Source organism: Argopecten irradians, chromosome 7, assembly GCF_041381155.1.
Source record: "Argopecten irradians isolate NY chromosome 7, Ai_NY, whole genome shotgun sequence".
Lineage (NCBI taxonomy): Eukaryota > Metazoa > Mollusca > Bivalvia > Pectinida > Pectinidae > Argopecten > Argopecten irradians.
In genome coordinates, this window is record NC_091140.1 from 22,539,471 (window position 1) to 22,559,420 (window position 19,950).

The 19,950-nt window shown below is 36.3% G+C and overlaps 2 protein-coding genes across 2 annotated transcripts in view; one reads left to right on the forward strand and one right to left on the reverse strand.

Annotated features, from left to right (window-relative positions):
• Positions 1–19,767, reverse strand: part of LOC138327086 (uncharacterized) — a 45,783-nt gene extending 26,016 nt beyond the window's left edge. The window contains exon 1 of the mRNA XM_069273073.1: positions 19,747–19,767. Within this exon, the coding sequence (XP_069129174.1) occupies positions 19,747–19,767 (21 nt within the window). The remainder of the gene's footprint in view (positions 1–19,746) is intronic.
• The window catches only part of LOC138327873 (transient receptor potential-gamma protein-like), a 110,302-nt gene continuing 95,530 nt past the window's right edge, over positions 5,179–19,950 (forward strand). Inside the window, exon 1 of the mRNA XM_069274313.1 lies at positions 5,179–5,596. The gene's annotated coding sequence lies outside the window, so the exon portion shown is untranslated. The remainder of the gene's footprint in view (positions 5,597–19,950) is intronic.

Sequence of the window (19,950 nt, forward strand, 5' to 3'; positions counted from 1 at the left end):
CTACCCTCTAGACAGTTAGGGTTACAGGGTATATACTGTAAACTAGAGGGTTACAGGGTATCTACCCTCTAGACAGTTAGGGTTACAGGGTATATACTGTAAACTAGAGGGTTACAGGGTATCTACCCTTTAGACAGTAGGATTACAGGGTATATACTGTAGACTAGAGGGTTACAGGGTATCTACCCTTTAGACAGTAGGATTACAGGGTATATACTGTAGACTAGAGGGTTACAGGGTATCTACCCTCTAGACAGTTAGGGTTACAGGGTATATACTGTAAACTAGAGGGTTACAGGGTATCTACCCTCTAGACAGTTAGGGTTACAGGGTATATACTGTAGACTAGAGGGTTACAGGGTATCCACCCTTTAGACAGTAGGATTACAGGGTATATATTGTAGACTAGAGGGTTACAGGGTATCTACCCTTTAGACAGTAGGATAACAGGGTATATACTGTAGACTAGAGGGTTACAGGGTATCTACCCTCTAGACAGTTAGGGTTACAGGGTATATATTGTAGACTAGAGGGTTACAGGGTATCTACCCTTTAGACAGTTAGGGTTACAGGGTATATACTGTAGACTAGAGGGTTACAGGGTATCTACCCTTTAGACAGTAGGATTACAGGGTATATATTGTAGACTAGAGGGTTACAGGGTATCTACCCTCTAGACAGTTAGGGTTACAGGGTATATACTGTAAACTAGAGGGTTACAGGGTATCTACCCTCTAGACAGTTAGGGTTACAGGGTATATACTGTAAACTAGAGGGTTACAGGGTATCTACCCTTTAGACAGTAGGATTACAGGGTATATACTGTAGACTAGAGGGTTACAGGGTATCTACCCTTTAGACAGTAGGATTACAGGGTATATATTGTAGACTAGAGGGTTACAGGGTATCTACCCTTTAGTCAGTAGGATAACAGGGTATATACTGTAGACTAGAGGGTTACAGGGTATCTACCCTCTAGACAGTTAGGGTTACAGGGTATATACTGTAGACTAGAGGGTTACAGGGTATCTACCCTTTATAGACAGTAGGATTACAGGGTATATACTGTAGACTAGAGGGTTACAGGGTATCTACCCTTTAGACAGTAGGATTACAGGGTATATATTGTAGACTAGAGGGTTACAGGGTATCTACCCTTTAGACAGTAGGATAACAGGGTATATACTGTAGACTAGAGGGTTACAGGGTATCTACCCTCTAGACAGTTAGGGTTACAGGGTATATATTGTAGACTAGAGGGTTACAGGGTATCTACCCTTTAGACAGTTAGGGTTACAGGGTATATACTGTAGACTAGAGGGTTACAGGGTATCTACCCTTTAGACAGTAGGATTACAGGGTATATATTGTAGACTAGAGGGTTACAGGGTATCTACCCTTTAGACAGTAGGATTACAGGGTATATCCTGTAGAATACAGAGTATACTCTCTACACAGTAGGATTACAGGGTATATACCCTGTAGACAGAAGGGTTACAGGGTATATACCCTCTAGACAGTATGGTTACAGGGTATATACTGTAGAATACAGAGTATACCCTCTAGACAGTAGGATTACAGGGTATATACCCTGTAGACAGAAGGGTTACAGGGTATATACCCTCTAGACAGTAGGGTTACAGGGTATATACTGTAGACTAGGGTATCTACCCTCTAGACAGTAGGATAACAGGGTATATACTGTAGACTACAGGGTAATAGATAATATACTGTAGACTACATGGTAACAGAGTGTATAAACTATAGACTACATGGAAACAGAGTGTATAAACTATAGACTACATGGTAACAGAGTGTATAAACTATAGACTACATGGTAACAGAGTGTATAAACTATAGACTACAGGGCAACAGGGTATATACATTCTAGACAGTAGGGTTACAGAGTATATACTATAGATACTATAGGGTTACAGAGTATATACTATAGACATTATAGGGTTACAGAGTATATACTATAGACATTATAGGGTTACAGGGTATATACAATAGACATTATAGGGTTACAGGGTATATACAATAGACATTATAGGGTTACAGGGTATATACTATAGATATTATAGGGTTACAGGGTATATACTATAGATATTATAGGGTTACAGGGTATATACAATAGACATTATAGGGTTACAGAGAATATACTATAGACATTATAGGGTTACAGAGTATATACTATAGACATTATAGGGTTACAGGGTATATACAATAGACATTATAGGGTTACAGGGTATATACAATAGACATTATAGGGTTACAGGGTATATACTATAGATATTACAGGGTTACAGAGTATATACTGTAAACTAGAGGGTTACAGGGTATCTACCCTCTAGACAGTTAGGGTTACAGGGTATATACTGTAGACTAGAGGGTTACAGGGTATCTACCCTCTAGACAGTTAGGGTTACAGGGTATATACTGTAGACTAGAGGGTTACAGGGTATCTACCCTTTAGACAGTAGGATTACAGGGTATATACTGTAGACTAGAGGGTTACAGGGTATCTACCCTTTAGACAGTAGGATTACAGGGTATATATTGTAGACTAGAGGGTTAAAGGGTATCTACCCTTAAGACAGTAGGATAACAGGGTATATACTGTAAACTAGAGGGTTACAGGGTATCTACCCTCTAGACAGTTAGGGTTACAGGGTATATATTGTAGACTAGAGGGTTACAGGGTATCTACCCTTTAGACAGTTAGGGTTACAGGGTATATACTGTAGACTAGAGGGTTACAGGGTATCTACCCTTTAGACAGTAGGATTACAGGGTATATATTGTAGACTAGAGGGTTACAGGGTATCTACCCTCTAGACAGTTAGGGTTACAGGGTATATACTGTAAACTAGAGGGTTACAGGGTATCTACCCTCTAGACAGTTAGGGTTACAGGGTATATACTGTAAACTAGAGGGTTACAGGGTATCTACCCTTTAGACAGTAGGATTATAGGGTATATACTGTAGACTAGAGGGTTACAGGGTATCTACCCTTTAGACAGTAGGATTACAGGGTATATATTGTAGACTAGAGGGTTACAGGGTATCTACCCTTTAGACAGTAGGATAACAGGGTATATACTGTAGACTAGAGGGTTACAGGGTATCTACCCTCTAGACAGTTAGGGTTACAGGGTATATACTGTAGACTAGAGGGTTACAGGGTATCTACCCTTTAGACAGTAGGATTACAGGGTATATACTGTAGACTAGAGGGTTACAGGGTATCTACCCTTTAGACAGTAGGATTACAGGGTATATATTGTAGACTAGAGGGTTACAGGGTATCTACCCTTTAGACAGTAGGATAACAGGGTATATACTGTAGACTAGAGGGTTACAGGGTATCTACCCTCTAGACAGTTAGGGTTACAGGGTATATATTGTAGACTAGAGGGTTACAGGGTATCTACCCTTTAGACAGTTAGGGTTACAGGGTATATACTGTAGACTAGAGGGTTACAGGGTATCTACCCTTTAGACAGTAGGATTACAGGGTATATATTGTAGACTAGAGGGTTACAGGGTATCTACCCTTTAGACAGTAGGATTACAGGGTATATCCTGTAGAATACAGAGTATACTCTCTACACAGTAGGATTACAGGGTATATACCCTGTAGACAGAAGGGTTACAGGGTATATACCCTCTAGACAGTATGGTTACAGGGTATATACTGTAGAATACAGAGTATACCCTCTAGACAGTAGGATTACAGGGTATATACCCTGTAGACAGAAGGGTTACAGGGTATATACCCTCTAGACAGTAGGGTTACAGGGTATATACTGTAGACTAGGGTATCTACCCTCTAGACAGTAGGATAACAGGGTATATACTGTAGACTACAGGGTAATAGATAATATACTGTAGACTACATGGTAACAGAGTGGATAAACTATAGACTACATGGAAACAGAGTGTATAAACTATAGACTACATGGTAACAGAGTGTATAAACTATAGACTACATGGTAACAGAGTGTATAAACTATAGACTACAGGGCTACAGGGTATATACATTCTAGACAGTAAGGTTACAGAGTATATACTATAGATACTATAGGGTTACAGAGTATATACTATAGACATTATAGGGTTACAGAGTATATACTATAGACATTATAGGGTTACAGGGTATATACAATAGACATTATAGGGTTACAGAGTATATACTATAGACATTATAGGGTTACAGGGTATATACATTCTAGACAGTAGGGTTACAGAGTATATACTATAGATATTATAGGGTTACAGAGTATATACTATAGACATTATAGGGTTACAGAGTATATACTATAGACATTATAGGGTTACAGGGTATATACAATAGACATTATAGGGTTACAGGGTATATACAATAGACATTATAGGGTTACAGGGTATATACAATAGACATTATAGGGTTACAGAGTATATACTATAGATACTATAGGGTTACAGAGTATATACTATAGACATTATAGGGTTACAGGGTATATACAATAGACATTATAGGGTTACAGGGTATATACTATAGATATTATAGGGTTACAGGGTATATACAATAGACATTATAGGGTTACAGAGTATATACTATAGACATTATAGGGTTACAGAGTATATACTATAGACATTATAGGGTTACAGGGTATATACAATAGACATTATAGGGTTGTAGGTTGTAAGAAAACTGCTGTAAGTCACAGATAACAGGATACAGTTGAAGGTTATGTCTACCTTATGGCAATAATCATAAATAGTTGTTGTCCAGCAGCATTGTATTATCTTCAGACTGTAGCCCCTTATCATCAGATGGAGGTTATTTGTGGGCTGATGTACGTAGCATTACCTTGAGGATCACTAGGGTATTGGATGACGTAACTCCAATCTTAGGCTCCAGGCAATGACTTCACCAGAGGCTCTCTGCCGCAGCTACACCAACTCAGGTCTTACACTGACAAATCATATCTCTCATCAATGGAGTTTATGTGATTTCCACGAATTGCTCTTTTGACAAAATGTTATATAGGTGATATTGAATGGTTAATAAGTTTGGACATTGGATTAACTGTTGTGATAATTATAATCATTAGTCGGTGAGAATTGATTAGTTTTGTTTGAGAATGTCTGCTGGCTGTTTTAGCCTGATAAATGACCAATACAACACTGATTGGAGGGATCTATATTGTAAGGTACTGCCGGAGGAGAGATCGTGAGTACTACTGTAGTCCTGACCTGGGAGAGAGAACAGATGTGGCTGCTGGACATTACAGCACCAGCATTAGGACCGTTCTTAGACAGGTTAAGGTAAAAACTGCAGTAACCTGTACAACCTTGGAATCTTACATTTCTGGATTGTAAAAAGTTCTTCTTCTGTGCGTAACGCATACTTCAATTTTTTACATAATTGAGTTTTGTTTGACAGAGAATTTTTTTTAAGTGGGTGTTGAGCAAATTGTTTGTCTGAGGAAAGATACGATGATACTGATGATAAGATTTATGATGAAGATGTTTCCATGATCTGCATAGATGTGTGAAACAAACAGTGGTTAAGGAAAAACTCACAGGACCTTCATCACCCGTCTCCAGGTAGGTCAACCATTTTGTTGGAATCACAATTAGAAGTTACAGGTGTAAAAGACTCAGGTGTGGTACTTTGGATTCAGAGCAGGATGCTACAACCTGTTTAATCAAAGCAACAGTAAATTTGAATGTTGACAAAACTTGGAATCTCAGTGAATACTACTGATTCTTCAATGCTACAAAGTATGCCTTTTGAAAAATCTGGAATTGCAATTTTCTATTTCAACTAAAAAATCACATAAAAAGGACACTTTGAAAAGGATTTCCATTCAAAGACATTAGTGAACTAACAGTTATAAAAAATTAATTGTTGTGGATAAAGTAATAATAAAAGCATATTGCCAAGTTCATCATATTCATGAAGTACGTTTTCATTTTAAATTATTCTTTACCCTAACAAAACTTAATGTTAATATTTCCAATTAAAAAATTAAAACCATTCTTAAATTCTTAATATATTTCTTGAAACCTAATGGTTTACATATCAGTCTACAACTTGATGCTGTTTTCAACAATGAACATGTAGCATTAATTAAGATAATTAATCAGCCACTAATTCTACCAAAGTGTACTAATTAAGAAACAAAGACCGTTTTAGTATAGACCAAAGAAAAAGATTTATTAGCTTTGACTTTGTAGATGACATTTTCATAGTTTGTTTGTATTTTCGTTCATCAAAGAAACACAAAAGTACAAAATTAAAAAAAAAATATTCCTCTACGAAATATATCAAGCTAATAAAGCTTAATTTCCTTTGGTCGGTTACAAAGAGGTCCCTATGTTTTAATTAGGTGTAGAATCAGTGGCTTGTCAACTTAACGTGATAGGTTCATTGTGAACAGCGACAGGTAATCATGACATGGGATGAAATGTTCGTTAGGATGACGAATCACCTGATGTAGAATTAGCGTGCGTTATTTGTTTGTAGCCTGGCAGAATCAAATTATCAAAGGTAAGTTCCTGTCTCGGATTTCACCATGGGGTTCCTATTGTAAGCTGAATCTCAATGGTTTGGCCCCGGAGCTTTGATGTTTTATTTCTATTTCAACCTATTTACATCAAGTCTAATGATTAGATTAAATACTGCTTTGTGTAGCATAAGGAATATTGACATAATGTAATTTATTATCGAAACAAAAACCTGTTGCCCCAAAGGAATCCCTAAATCTAGCAATTACATGAAAATAATATTAAACCAATGAATATACTATATCCAATATTGTTATTATTTTGAAAGCAGAAACTTTTAGAGAAGAAAGGATGTTAGACTATTGTTACAAGGAAAGAGTTATCAAATATCAAGTAACAGTGGTCTTGTTGGATGTAATATGTGTTGAATGTAGAAGGAAGATGCCGTCATTGTAACAGGCTCGATCCTGAAGTTGAATCAGTAAGGAGCTTATAAAGACATTACAGATAAAAAGCTCTGTAACAGGTAATTAACTACCACGTGTATAATGTTAGGCAAGTTTTGCTGATCAAAATGTAGATTAGAAAAATGAATTCATATATATATATATAAAAAAAACATACATTAATTTTTGTTGAGATTTTATAAATAGAAAAGATGGAATGCCTTAATAAATAGGATACCACATTTTCTTTTCTATACCTGTAATATGTAACCAATAAGGGATGTAGGTGCATGGCTGAGGAGTTAATTATAGGTTTTTCGACATTCTACTTTTTGTCCTCTTTATATACCTCGATAATTTGAAATATTTGTGGTACCCATTCAGGTCCTGACTATGTATTATTGGTCTACTCTTAGTTCTAGTGATAAAAAACCTTAGTTGACATGTGGTTAAGATGTCCCGATATATTTTCACCACCTGGCCACCTTTGGTTCGCAAGTAAGAATCTCAGGCTCTGATTGTAGGCCAGTGGTTTTTCTCTGGGTACTCTGGCTTTTCCCCCACCTTCTAACCAAGGTTAGAACTATGTAGATGTTGAACTAATCAAACCAAACCTTATGGTTGTTAAGCTTTCTACTACCTCCACATTACCACATGTCCTTACATGACCCTTACAGGATTCTGAAAAAGACTTGAAGCAAAATAAACAAAATAAAAGTAAGTATGTATAAAAATTAAGAAATAATCTGAAATGTTGCAATTAATTTACTCAATTGTAATGTTATCTTAATCTTTTGTGTGCTATATAAATTTGCAGTAGCTTGAAATAAATAAAATGCAACTTGATATTCCTAATGTAGCATATTCAAATTGTTGTAATACTAAACTTTAAAAGCTGCAGCCTTAAAGATTAAAAGCAGAGTAACTCTACCAAAGGGAGGTAATCCAACCTACAGTTGTGATAGTGAGCAGTGTTTCAGTAATGTGTAAAAGTGCTAGGTGATTCCAACACATTCTGGAAATTATAAACAAACATTTTACATGATAACGGTAAAAGTTTGATTGTCATAGGTTTAATTATCAGAAAAAATGAATTATTGATGAAAAGAAAACAAATAAATCCATTAACTAATAGTGTTAAATTCAGAACTAGTGGTGAGTAATGATGTGTGATGAGAAACGTCACCAGAGACTTGATTATAGTTATTTTATTAAAGGGGTGATTGATTTTCTGATACTCGGTAAACTGGTAACACATGCCAGTGTGCCTGGGACATGGAAAATCACTCACACCGGGTACAGTTGTGGCATTTAGTCTTCATTAGATGACAATAATTCTCCCCCTGGGTCAGGGGGTGTCGCCCCAAAATTAGGAATCTGACTTTTTAAGATTCAAATATCTTTTGTTGATTTTTAATGATTTTTGTTTGTGAATATGAAATTTTTCCATCAGAATTAATTAAACCGTGGCCCTCAATGAGATGCTTGCACATCAAAGATGAATTATTTACATGTACAAGTACTTCAAAAATGTTGAAAAAAATAATATTGACCAATAATTTAAATGAAGTCCATTAGATCGCTTTATGATATATATATATGGGATATTTAAGGGTCCGTTTGTACGTAATCTTTTGATAAAACATAATAAGTGTAATCTTAAACTCTTTTTTATGACTTTTTCACTCAAAATGATAAATAAAGATCCTTGATGTAGTAAAACCTGTCTATAAAGGACAGCAAAGGGACAAAGTATAATGTCCTTTATATATTTAGACACATGTCCTTAATATAGAGGTGTCTGTATAACAGGTATTTACTGCATGCTGAGCAATATTGACTGTTTGACTCCACTATTAAGATTGATATAGTGACCTTGTGCAGTATGTGATGACTTTTATTATCTGTTATTCCCATCTTGTGCTGTATTACCTATCGAAACTTCTAAAAAAAAAAAAAAAGAAAAAATGGGACTTGATATTGGAGCTAGTAGCATAATAACTTCAAAAATAGTTAAAATGAAATAGTCCAGGATTAATGGCAGAATTGTTATCAAAGAGATCATTCAGTATGACAGCATATCAATAACAATGAATTCCCGACTGCCCTTGGTAATATGGTACTTAGAGGACTGTAAACTTTATTCAAAGAATTGCCTTGACCTGAGTTTACCTTATTCAATATCAAATGTGCAAAGAGTATGTTCAGATTTATTTGCATTCATTCTTCTCAATAGCTGAGGGTAATCTCATGATGCTCCAAGATAAGGAAAATGAAGTGGAGGAAAGCCAGATTACCATGAGAAAAACCATGACCTTCAATCATACCTGGCAACTGCCTATATGGTTTTTACACTTGCAACCAATTAGCGGTGAAGGATTATCAGTAAACAGACTAAAGACCAACCAGTCATTGACTATCGGTAATTTGTCGAACATCTTAACCACTTTGCCTTGGAGACTCTAATTTTACTGACTCCTCTTGATTGTGAAGAGACGTAAAGAAGGCCCATTGGGCCTGTTGTAGCAAGGATGCTACAGTTTTGAAAAGTAACTTTCGTATCGAAGACTAATATATGGTAATATACAGTAAGACAGACTGTCTACATTACTGAAACCTGTGGCCTAAATTCCATCTCTCACTGACGTTGTTTGACTCTATCCTAGTCTTGTTGGCCTCTCTAACTATAGCGACGTTTTCTAAAATGCTGTCCTAGTCTTGTCTACGTGGTGATGAATTGTGTGAGTGACTCCCTTTTCCAAGAGATAAAATCGCACACATCGTCAGAATTCTGTTCACAAGACGTGCTTTAATTCCATCTCATGGGCAGTGCCCTATATCTCTACATCCTGTCGAACGTGTCAGCTTCCCCAGTCGTGGCTCTCTACAACAGGGCTTTTAACATTACATCATATAGCTACAAGTCATCAACACTGTCTTCACAAGTTCATTACAGTCTCCGAGTGTGATTAACTGAAGAAATAATTAGACGGGCTGATGGTATTTGTTCAAGCATCGCCTTATGTTAAGCTTGTATGGTGCAATGTAGCTTTGGTCTGTATTTTAAATTGATATCGTTCACCATATTTAAATACGTTCTGTATTGAATAGAAGCCTTGTCATAAAATCAATACCTTCATGCCCATACTTGACGTCTTTGAGTTCCCAATTCTAAAAGTCTAATGCATGTTTATGGAATCTAATAGATAGGTTATGGAGTATATCTAGTCTATGGAGATAATTGTTTTATATTCTAATAAAATGCTCAAAATTTTACGACACAAATCAAACTTTATAATGAAATATAGTTAGGCCCTGACACATGAAAGCATCGTAGCGCCATTATCCACGGAGTAACTAAATACAAGTGGTAACTGTTAATGGCAGAGCCTGGTTTTCATACCACCCATGGAAGAATTTCCTGGATTTGAACTGATATATGTTTTTTTCCTTTTATCGCTTGTCACCCATACATCAATCTGCCTTTGTCTACAAAATGACGTCCCTTATCTATACTTGTATGGTGGCAAAGTTTTCTTTTTTTACTTCAGAATGACATGTTTTTTTATGTTCACATTCACCTCAGAAGGAATGTGTCATTTCATTGTGATAAAGTGGTTGATTGGTTACCATTAACCTTTAACCTCTGGGTAGCTAGCTAGTTCAAAACCCAGGTGGGGCAGTTGCCAGATACTGACTGTTTGACAGTTGGGTTTTTTTCTGGATTCTTAGTTTTCCTCCACATCTAAAACTTGGCACAGCCTTAAAGTAAGAACAATTACAAACGTTAACCTGTGGATATATGATTTTAACTCATTTACCCCTGAAAACTCGCAATGAACTGTTCCAATCTTTGAATAAGGGGAGTTCAAATGTGTCTTCAGGGGTGAATAAGTCAACTGTATATTCTCTCAACCCTCAAAGACATTTAACTCTTGGCATCTAAAGGTTGGTGCATTTCGTTATGAGAAGACTGCTTTTTTGGAGTCCAAATAAACGCATTTAAAAACAATTTGACAATACATGTATAAAGACCACTTGGCTGTAAAGACCATATTTCCTTTGTCCCTTGGGTGGTCTTTATTGACAGGTTTCCCTGTATGTATATTTTTGTAGGAGTTACTCCCCTTATATTGACACATAAAGACCATATTTCCTTTGTCCCTTGGGTGGTCTTTATTGACAGGTTTCCCTGTATGTATATTTTTGTAGGAGTTACTCCCCTTATATTGACACATAAAGACCATATTTCCTTTGTCCCTTGGGTGGTCTTTATTGACAGGTTTCCCTGTATGTATATTTTTGTAGGAGTTACTCCCCTTATATTGACACATAAAGACCATATTTCCTTTGTCCCTTGGGTGGTCTTTATTGACAGGTTTCCCTGTAGGTATATTTTTGTAGGAGTTACTCCCCTTATATTGACACATAAAGACCATATTTCCTTTGTTCCCTTGGGTGGTCTTTATTTAGGTTTTGATTTGTAGGTTACTCCCCTTGTATGTAAAGACCATATTCTTTGTCTGGGTGTCTTTATTGCAGTTCCTGTAGTTATTTTTGTAGGAGTTACTCCCCTTATATTGACACATAAAGACCATATTTCCTTTGTCCCTTGGGTGGTCTTTATTGACAGGTTTCCCTGTAGGTATATTTTTGTAGGAGTTACTCCCCTTATATTGACACATAAAGACCATATTTCCTTTGTCCCTTGGGTGGTCTTTATTGACAGGTTTCCCTGTAGGTATATTTTTGTAGGAGTTACTCCCCTTATATTGACACATAAAGACCATATTTCCTTTGTCCCTTGGGTGGTCTTTATTGACAGGTTTCCCTGTATGTATATTTTTGTAGGAGTTACTCCCCTTATATTGACACATAAAGACCATATTTCCTTTGTCCCTTGGGTGGTCTTTATTGACAGGTTTCCCTGTATGTATATTTTTGTAGGAGTTACTCCCCTTATATTGACACATAAAGACCATATTTCCTTTGTCCCTTGGGTGGTCTTTATTGGCAGGTTTCCCTGTATGTATATTTTTGTAGGAGTTACTCCCCTTATATTGACACATAAAGACCATATTTCCTTTGTCCCTTGGGTGGTCTTTATTGACAGGTTTCCCTGTATGTATATTTTTGTAGGAGTTACTCCCCTTATATTGACACATAAAGACCATATTTCCTTTGTCCCTTGGGTGGTCTTTATTGACAGGTTTCCCTGTAGGTATATTTTTTGTAGGAGTTACTCCCCTTATATTGACACATAAAGACCATATTTCCTTTGTCCCTTGGGTGGTCTTTATTGGCAGGTTTCCCTGTATGTATATTTTTGTAGGAGTTACTCCCCTTATATTGACACATAAAGACCATATTTCCTTTGTCCCTTGGGTGGTCTTTATTGGCAGGTTTCCCTGTATGTATATTTTTGTAGGAGTTACTCCCCTTATATTGACACATAAAGTTGAGGGGTGGTATGGTTTTAAGTTTACGACTGACAAGCTGGCATCACTACTCTACAGTGCGTTGATATTAGATGGCTGTGGATATCAGACCTGATGCTTTAATTAATAAACATAAGATGTATAGCTACAACCCTAAAGCACCTGTTCTTTAACTTCCATCCATGAAAATGAAATCTTTATCCTCCCTAGCTATCTCCTATGTTTAGTTGTGAGCAGGATCTGTTGATAAGCCCAGTGAAGCTTCTGTCTATCAATTTAATGTTGATGCGTTTTGAAAAGTTGTTGGTTTATTGGCAGTAAAATACGGATGTATTATGTAGAGCCACCAGCTAATTAATTTTAATCTGATATATTTTGTACATATTTAAAAAAATTGGTAGTGAAATACAGTATAGTTATGTTATGCGTCTGCAGCGATAAATTAATTTGTTAAAAAACATCAATTTGTCGCTAATTAAGGTTCCATGGATTGATGTATTATACAAATTCATCTAACGTTGCAAAGTGGTTTATGAAAGCCATATGTTTTTGATATCCTTTAACTTCTTTAAGAATATTAAAAAATATCATAGATCTATTGATTTAAATTAGCCCTATTTTCGTTTTCCACCTGTCTGTTTTTTGTCTGTCCTTCTGTCTGTTTTACCACATTTATAAACTATAATTGTGTATTTTCACATTAGTTTTGAAAAAAGTTATGCAACTTATGAAAATCACTTTAATGTGCCAAAATTCAAGTGCATGAGGGGTCTTGGAATGGGAGGAAACCAGAGTGCCTGTAGAAAATCCACATGATCGAGCAAGTGAACCGTGACATTTTCATTTCCGTTTTTGGTTTCAAACCTTGGTCTGCAGCAGGTGAAATGTAAATGACACCAACAAAGCATCCTACTTTTCTGATTCAATTGGCAATTATATGGGTTGATGTGAAATTCATTTGAAAAGGGCTGAACATTCATCAAGTCAAGTTTGTAAATTAGAATATCACCAGCTAGCTACACTTCATACTCAAAGCCCCTTGTTGAAAATCTGCGTCATGGTGGTATAAATTCTCTCCACTATTGAGTGATGTATTTGTTTTTCTTTTAAATTCAACATTGAATTCACTACCACAAATCATTTCTTTTTTAACATTCAAACTGCAACAGCTCTCCTGAAAACTTTAAGTTAGAAAGTGGCGTTGGTATAGGTTTCTGCAAGAGCTTCCCATCACGGAACTTTAATAGTATCACTGGTAGTGATCCTGTCTGTATCCACACTCTAATACTTCCCTCGATATCCCAGCGAGATCAGCTGACACTTCAGTTATCTTAACATCCAAACCCATGTAGCTTTATCCCCTGAGAAAATTAAGAAAATTACTTATTGCCAGAATCAATTTCGTGAAACTACCCAATACAAATGCACAAACTTGTTTAGTTGCTATGGCAACAATGTGGTATGTAAATTTAATTTTTCTTTCATGGAAATCTCCCTGATTGGCGTATAAGGTCTTTTTTCCTGCGAGTTGTTAGCAAGTGTGATTTTGTCACCAAACAAGCCCTTAACATACAAATGGATATTCTGTTGATTACCATAAGTTTGAAATTCAATTTCTGTAAATGCTGGGATCTTTCCAGTAGCGGGTATACGAAATGTGGTTTCCAGTCATTGCTGTTTAACATGGAATGGGATTAATTTTGCTTTTTCTTTTGGTTTAAATAATTTGGAAAAATAATCACCATTCACCACGATATAAAATATAATTGCTGTAAAAAAAATTAAAATATATTTATGTCATCTGTTCATCTACTCAAGGCAGTTAGATCTCATCTACATTGTCATCTATTCCTCTACAGGTGGCAGTCAGATCTCATTTACATTGTCATCTGTTCATCTACTCAAGGCAGTTAGATCTCATCTACATTGTCATCTATTCCTCTACAGGTGGCAGTCAGATCTCATCTACATTGTCATCTGTTCATCTATTCCTCTACAGGTGGCAGTCAGATCTCATCTACATTGTCATCTGTTCATCTACTCAAGGCAGTTAGATCTCATCTACATTGTCATCTGTTCATCTACTCAAGGCAGTTAGATCTCATCTACATTGTCACCTATTCCTCTACACATGGCAGTCAGATCTCATCTACATTGTCATCTGTTCATCTACTCATGGCAGTTAGATCTCATCTACATTGTCATCTGTTCATCTACTCATGGCAGTTATATCTCATCTACATAGTCATCTGTTCATCTTCTCAAGGCAGTCAGATCTCATCTACATTGTCATCTATTCGTCAATTGGTGGCAGTTACATTCCATCTACATTGTCATCCGTTCATCTATTGGTGGCAGTTAGATCTCATATACATTGTCATCTATTCATCTATTGGTGGCAGTTACATTCCATCTACATTGTCATCCGTTCATCTATTGGTGGCAGTTAGATCTCATCTACATTGTCATCTATTCATCTATTGGTGGCAGTCAGATCTCATCTACATTGTCACATATTCTCTCTACACATCTCTGCAGGTGGCAGTTAAATCTCATCTATATTGTCATCTATTCCTCTACAGATGGCAGTTGTATCTCATCTACATTGTCATCTATTCATCTATTGGTGGCAGTTAGATTTCATCTACATTGTCATCCGTTCATCTATTGGTGGCAGTTAGATGTCATCTACATTGTCATCTATTCATCTATTGGTGGCAGTTAGATTTCATCTACATTGTCATCCGTTCATCTATTGGTGGCAGTTAGATCTCATCTACATTGTCATCTATTCATCTATTGGTGGCAGTCAGATCTCATCTACATTGTCACATACTCCTCTGCAGGTGGCAGTTAAATCACATCTATATTGTCATCTATTCTACAGATGGCAGTTGTATCTCATCTACATTGTCATCTATTCATCTATTGGTTGCAGTAATTCATCTATGTTTTCATCTATTCTCATCTATTGGTGGCAGATACATCTCATCTAATTGTCATCTTTCTTCTACAGGTGACAGTTAGATTCCATCTACATTGTCATCTATTCCTCTACAGGTGGCAGTTAGATCTCATCTACATTGTCATCTATTTTCTATTGGTGGCAGTTAGATCTCATCTACATTGTCATCTATTCCTCTACAGGTGCAGTAATCTCATCTATATTGTCATCTATTCCTCTACAGGTGGCAGTTAGATCTCATCTACATTGTCATCTATTTTTCTATTGGTGGCAGTTAGATCTCATCTATATTGTCATCTATTCCATACAGGTGGCAGTTATATCTCATTTCTACATTGTCATCTTTTCCTCTACAGGTGGCAGTTAGATCTCATCTACATTGTCATCTATTTTCTATACAGGTGGCAGTTAGATCTCATCTATATTGTCATCTATTTTTCATACAGGTGGCAGTTAGATCTCATCTATATTGTCATCTATTCCATCTACATGGTGACAGTCAGATCTCATCTACATTGTCATCTATTCATCTACGTGGCAGTTAGATCTCATCTAATTGTCATCTTTCATCAATTGGTGGCAGTTAGATCTCATCTATATTGTCATCTATTCCCATACAGGTGTCAGTTATATCTCATTTATATTGTCATCTATTCCTCTACAGGTGGCAGTTAGATCTCATCTACATTGTCATCTATTCCTCTACAGGTGGCAGTCAGATCTCATCTATATTGTCATCTATTCCTCTACAGGTGACAGTTGTATTACATCGACATTGTCATTTATCCTCATTTATTTGGTGGCAGTTAGATGTCATCCAAATTGTCATCTATTCCTCTATTGGTGGCAGTCAGATCTCATCTACATTGTCATCTATTCCTCTACAGGTGGCAGTTAGATCTCATCTACATTGTCATCTATTCCTCTACAGGTGGCAGTCAGATCTCATCTATATTGTCATCTATTCCTCTACAGGTGACAGTTGTATTACATCGACATTGTCATTTATTCATTTATTTGGTGGCAGTTAGATGTCATCCAATTGTCATCTATTCCTCTATTGGTGGCAGTCAGATCTCATTACATTGTCATCTTATCATCTACATATAGCAGTTAGATCTCATCTATATTGTCATCTGTTCATCTATTGGTGGCAGTTAGATCTCATATCAATATTGTCATCAATTCCTATTGGTGGCAGTCAGATCTCATTTACAGGTCATCTTATCATCTACATCAGTCAGTTAGATCTCATTCTATATTGTCATCTATTCATCTACTGGTGGCAGTTAGATCTCATCTATATTGTCATCTATTCCATCTACAGGTGTCAGTCATATCTCATTTACATTGTCATCTATTCATCTACTGGTGACAGTCAGATCTCATCTACATTGTCATCTGTTCATCTATTGGTGGCAGTTAGATCCCATCTACATTGTCATCTATTCCTCTACAGGTGGCAGTTAGATCTCATCTACATTGTCATCTGTTTATCTACAGGTGGCAGTCAGGATCTCATCTACATAATCATCTGTTTACTTACAGTTAGATTAAAATCTTCATTTCATCCATTTGTCCACTGTGGGTCAATAGAAGATCTTGTATACTTTCTCATTCAGTCATCTTCAATGTGGGGTTTCATTTACATCTTATCATCCATTGTTATCTATTCTACTTTCTCATCCATTTTTCTACTTTTTGAAATAATATACTTGGGGCATTTTATCTTCCTTCTCCTTCATTTATCTTTTATTTCTCAGGAAAATTCTCATCTACTCTCATCTGCCTGTTGGAAGTCCAATCTCATTTGATATAGTAAAATATGTTAAAAATGACCATGCTTACAACGAATTCATGGTTAAAAGGTTTCTTGTAATTGTCATTCCTCGTTAGAGATCCTATCTGTAATATCTGTATAACAACCTTGCTCAACAAATTTTCGTTGGTCCCCAGAGGTTTGTTATAAACTCTTATTGATTAATCTGATTTTCGGAGCCCAAAATCCACATAAATGGTTTGGTATCGACAGTGTGGGTATACCCCTCAATCTCATCATTGTTCTCATCCACGTTATTAGACATCTATTCATCTAGTTGTCAATGGCAGAATTTAAGTGCATGCATTCTCATTTATTTTTTGTTTACAATAAAAACCTAGTTCTCATGCTATTTTACATTATCCCAAACCTCTGACACCATTATTGAAATGGTGCGTAATAGCTCTGACTCTACTAATCTATCAACAGTAATGTGAAATAAACCCATGTATTAAATGTCGTCTTTTTTGACGATGCAAGAAATTGTTGTGGTCACGGAAACTGAGAACTTGACATTTCCATCCAATGAGAAGACGGTGATCAATACAGTATTACATCCGGAATGTGGACATTCTGGTGTCGTGCGTGCTGGTGTGACGAGTAAAGATAACGATATTAGTAGGGTGATGTCTAATAGAACCAACATCTCACTAAATATGACAGTTGGCAGGTCTTTGTGAGAGGAAGATTTGCCGTCCAACACAGCACAGTGTACCCTTTATAAATTGAACAGCAACATATTTTTGTCCCGATAATTGGGGTTACATTCCCATTGGTTTATACGCAAGCTATTTTCACTAATAATTTCTCGAGTGAATATTATTGAATAAAGGGAGTCAGTGTTTAGAAGGAGTTTTAGGTACCCTGAGTTCCGGTATAACAACAAATGTATTTTCCCCTGTATAGATATGCCATAAACTTGTGTTCGAGTGTTACTGAGTGCATGAATTGAATCCTGTATTACGTGTACTGATTTGGTCTCAAATCTTTTATTGCCCTGCATCAACCAAGGTATATAAATCAAACGACCAACATCGTATTCAGTAAAAAATGACAAACGATTAGACAACAGCTAAAGCATAAAATAATAACTGCAGCCCTGGGGCTCCCAAAACGACCCTTTTCAAGGAAGACAATTAGTCGTGTTCTGTTACGGTTATTAGGATAAGTAGGAGAAAGAGCTTATACCGGAGAGACTTGAAGCCACAGTAAAGCAGTATACCTCCCCAGCCCTATAACATGTACAGCTCTAGTGCTGCTCATAAAACAGGTGGTTAAGCTGGGCTCTGATCACCAGGGACTCATTGAATACCAGAATATTTCATTTTTATGCTTTAATAAGATTGCTGTAACTAAACATTTCTATAACATTTTTCCATCTCTGTTCTTTCCCCTCTCCCCCCACCGTCATACAGACCATGAGGAAGCAATGTCAGCTTTGTACGTTTTGTTTTCGGGTCTGTTGGCAGATCTAGAAGCTTCCGGCTGACCAAGACTGTTGGAGTGATAAGAGCGTTTTAAGTTAGCCACAGTGATTAAGTTAACGTGGAGTAATGATAGGCAATCAGAGACTAACGAGGAACTTAAAAGCACTTCAATCATTAGCACGGAAAGATTTTCTCTGAGTTTTTATACAACGGTACATTGTAGAAGCTCAAAAGGATCTCACCATAATAAACCCATTACATAAACTATAATTGTTATATGTGTGACAGCTTCAATCATTCTGAGTTGCTGTTACACCAGAACTAAAGACTTGGTACAGCTGCCACATTGTAATTAAACACTGACAACAAGGGTAAACCAGTAAGAAAATTTAACATGTATGAGTCTTAGAAATCTAGTACAAGGCCTTCATGGTGAATCTTAGTTTGATTGCATCTAATTCTTCTGGATTAACTTGATTTAAAATACAAAAATTAGAAATGTGCATTGCATTTTGTTATATGAAAGTTCTGTGTTAAAATTGTGGAACATAACAGAAAAGTCTGCAAATAATCCTGAGCATACCATAGATTGCGTCCCCTATAGCCATTTTAAACATGTTCGTAAGTAAAGAAATCTTATCAATTTTGTTATATTAGTTATGTTATTTTTCAGTTTTTCTTTGTGAATTCTTTTTATCGAGCAGTGAAATTTTTTCAATTGTGATTTAATTTACCTTTCCTTGTCATCCTTAGTCCAATGTATCTTGGTTTAATCCAACTAACGATACAATTGGCATAAAAGTCCATAATTATCTCTTCTTTTCAAAACCCCTGATCCAGAACTGTAGTCACCAAATGCATGTAATTATGCATAATACATATTTTTATATACGCCAGCACATGAGGCTTGATGAATGCTGAAGCAACCATAATATTACCTTGTAAGATGTAAAGACATCTCTGTCACAGAACCATGAAATATTCTAATTAGTCGTCCTCCATAACAACTATGGAATTATGGGCCAAATCTTGAAGATCTTTATATAACAATCGTAGCAAAATAGGAGGCTTTGCTTGGGTGTAATAAATCCCTTATTACTTATTCCACATATTGTGTGTGAGTTGTACCCCTTTAAACAGTTTTGTACTTACTGCAGAACTCCTAGGAACCATGATCCTAGAAAAACAGGATGTAATCCTTTACTGTATATCCACCAGAAGGACGCTTTTCAATGGTCAAAAAGTTCAACTCCCCAGCAACTATGGAATAACCCATTCACCTACTCTTTTCATGTAAAATATGTAAATTATGTTTGGCTTTCAGCTATAAGGAATTCTCTAAGGTTGAATATCTTG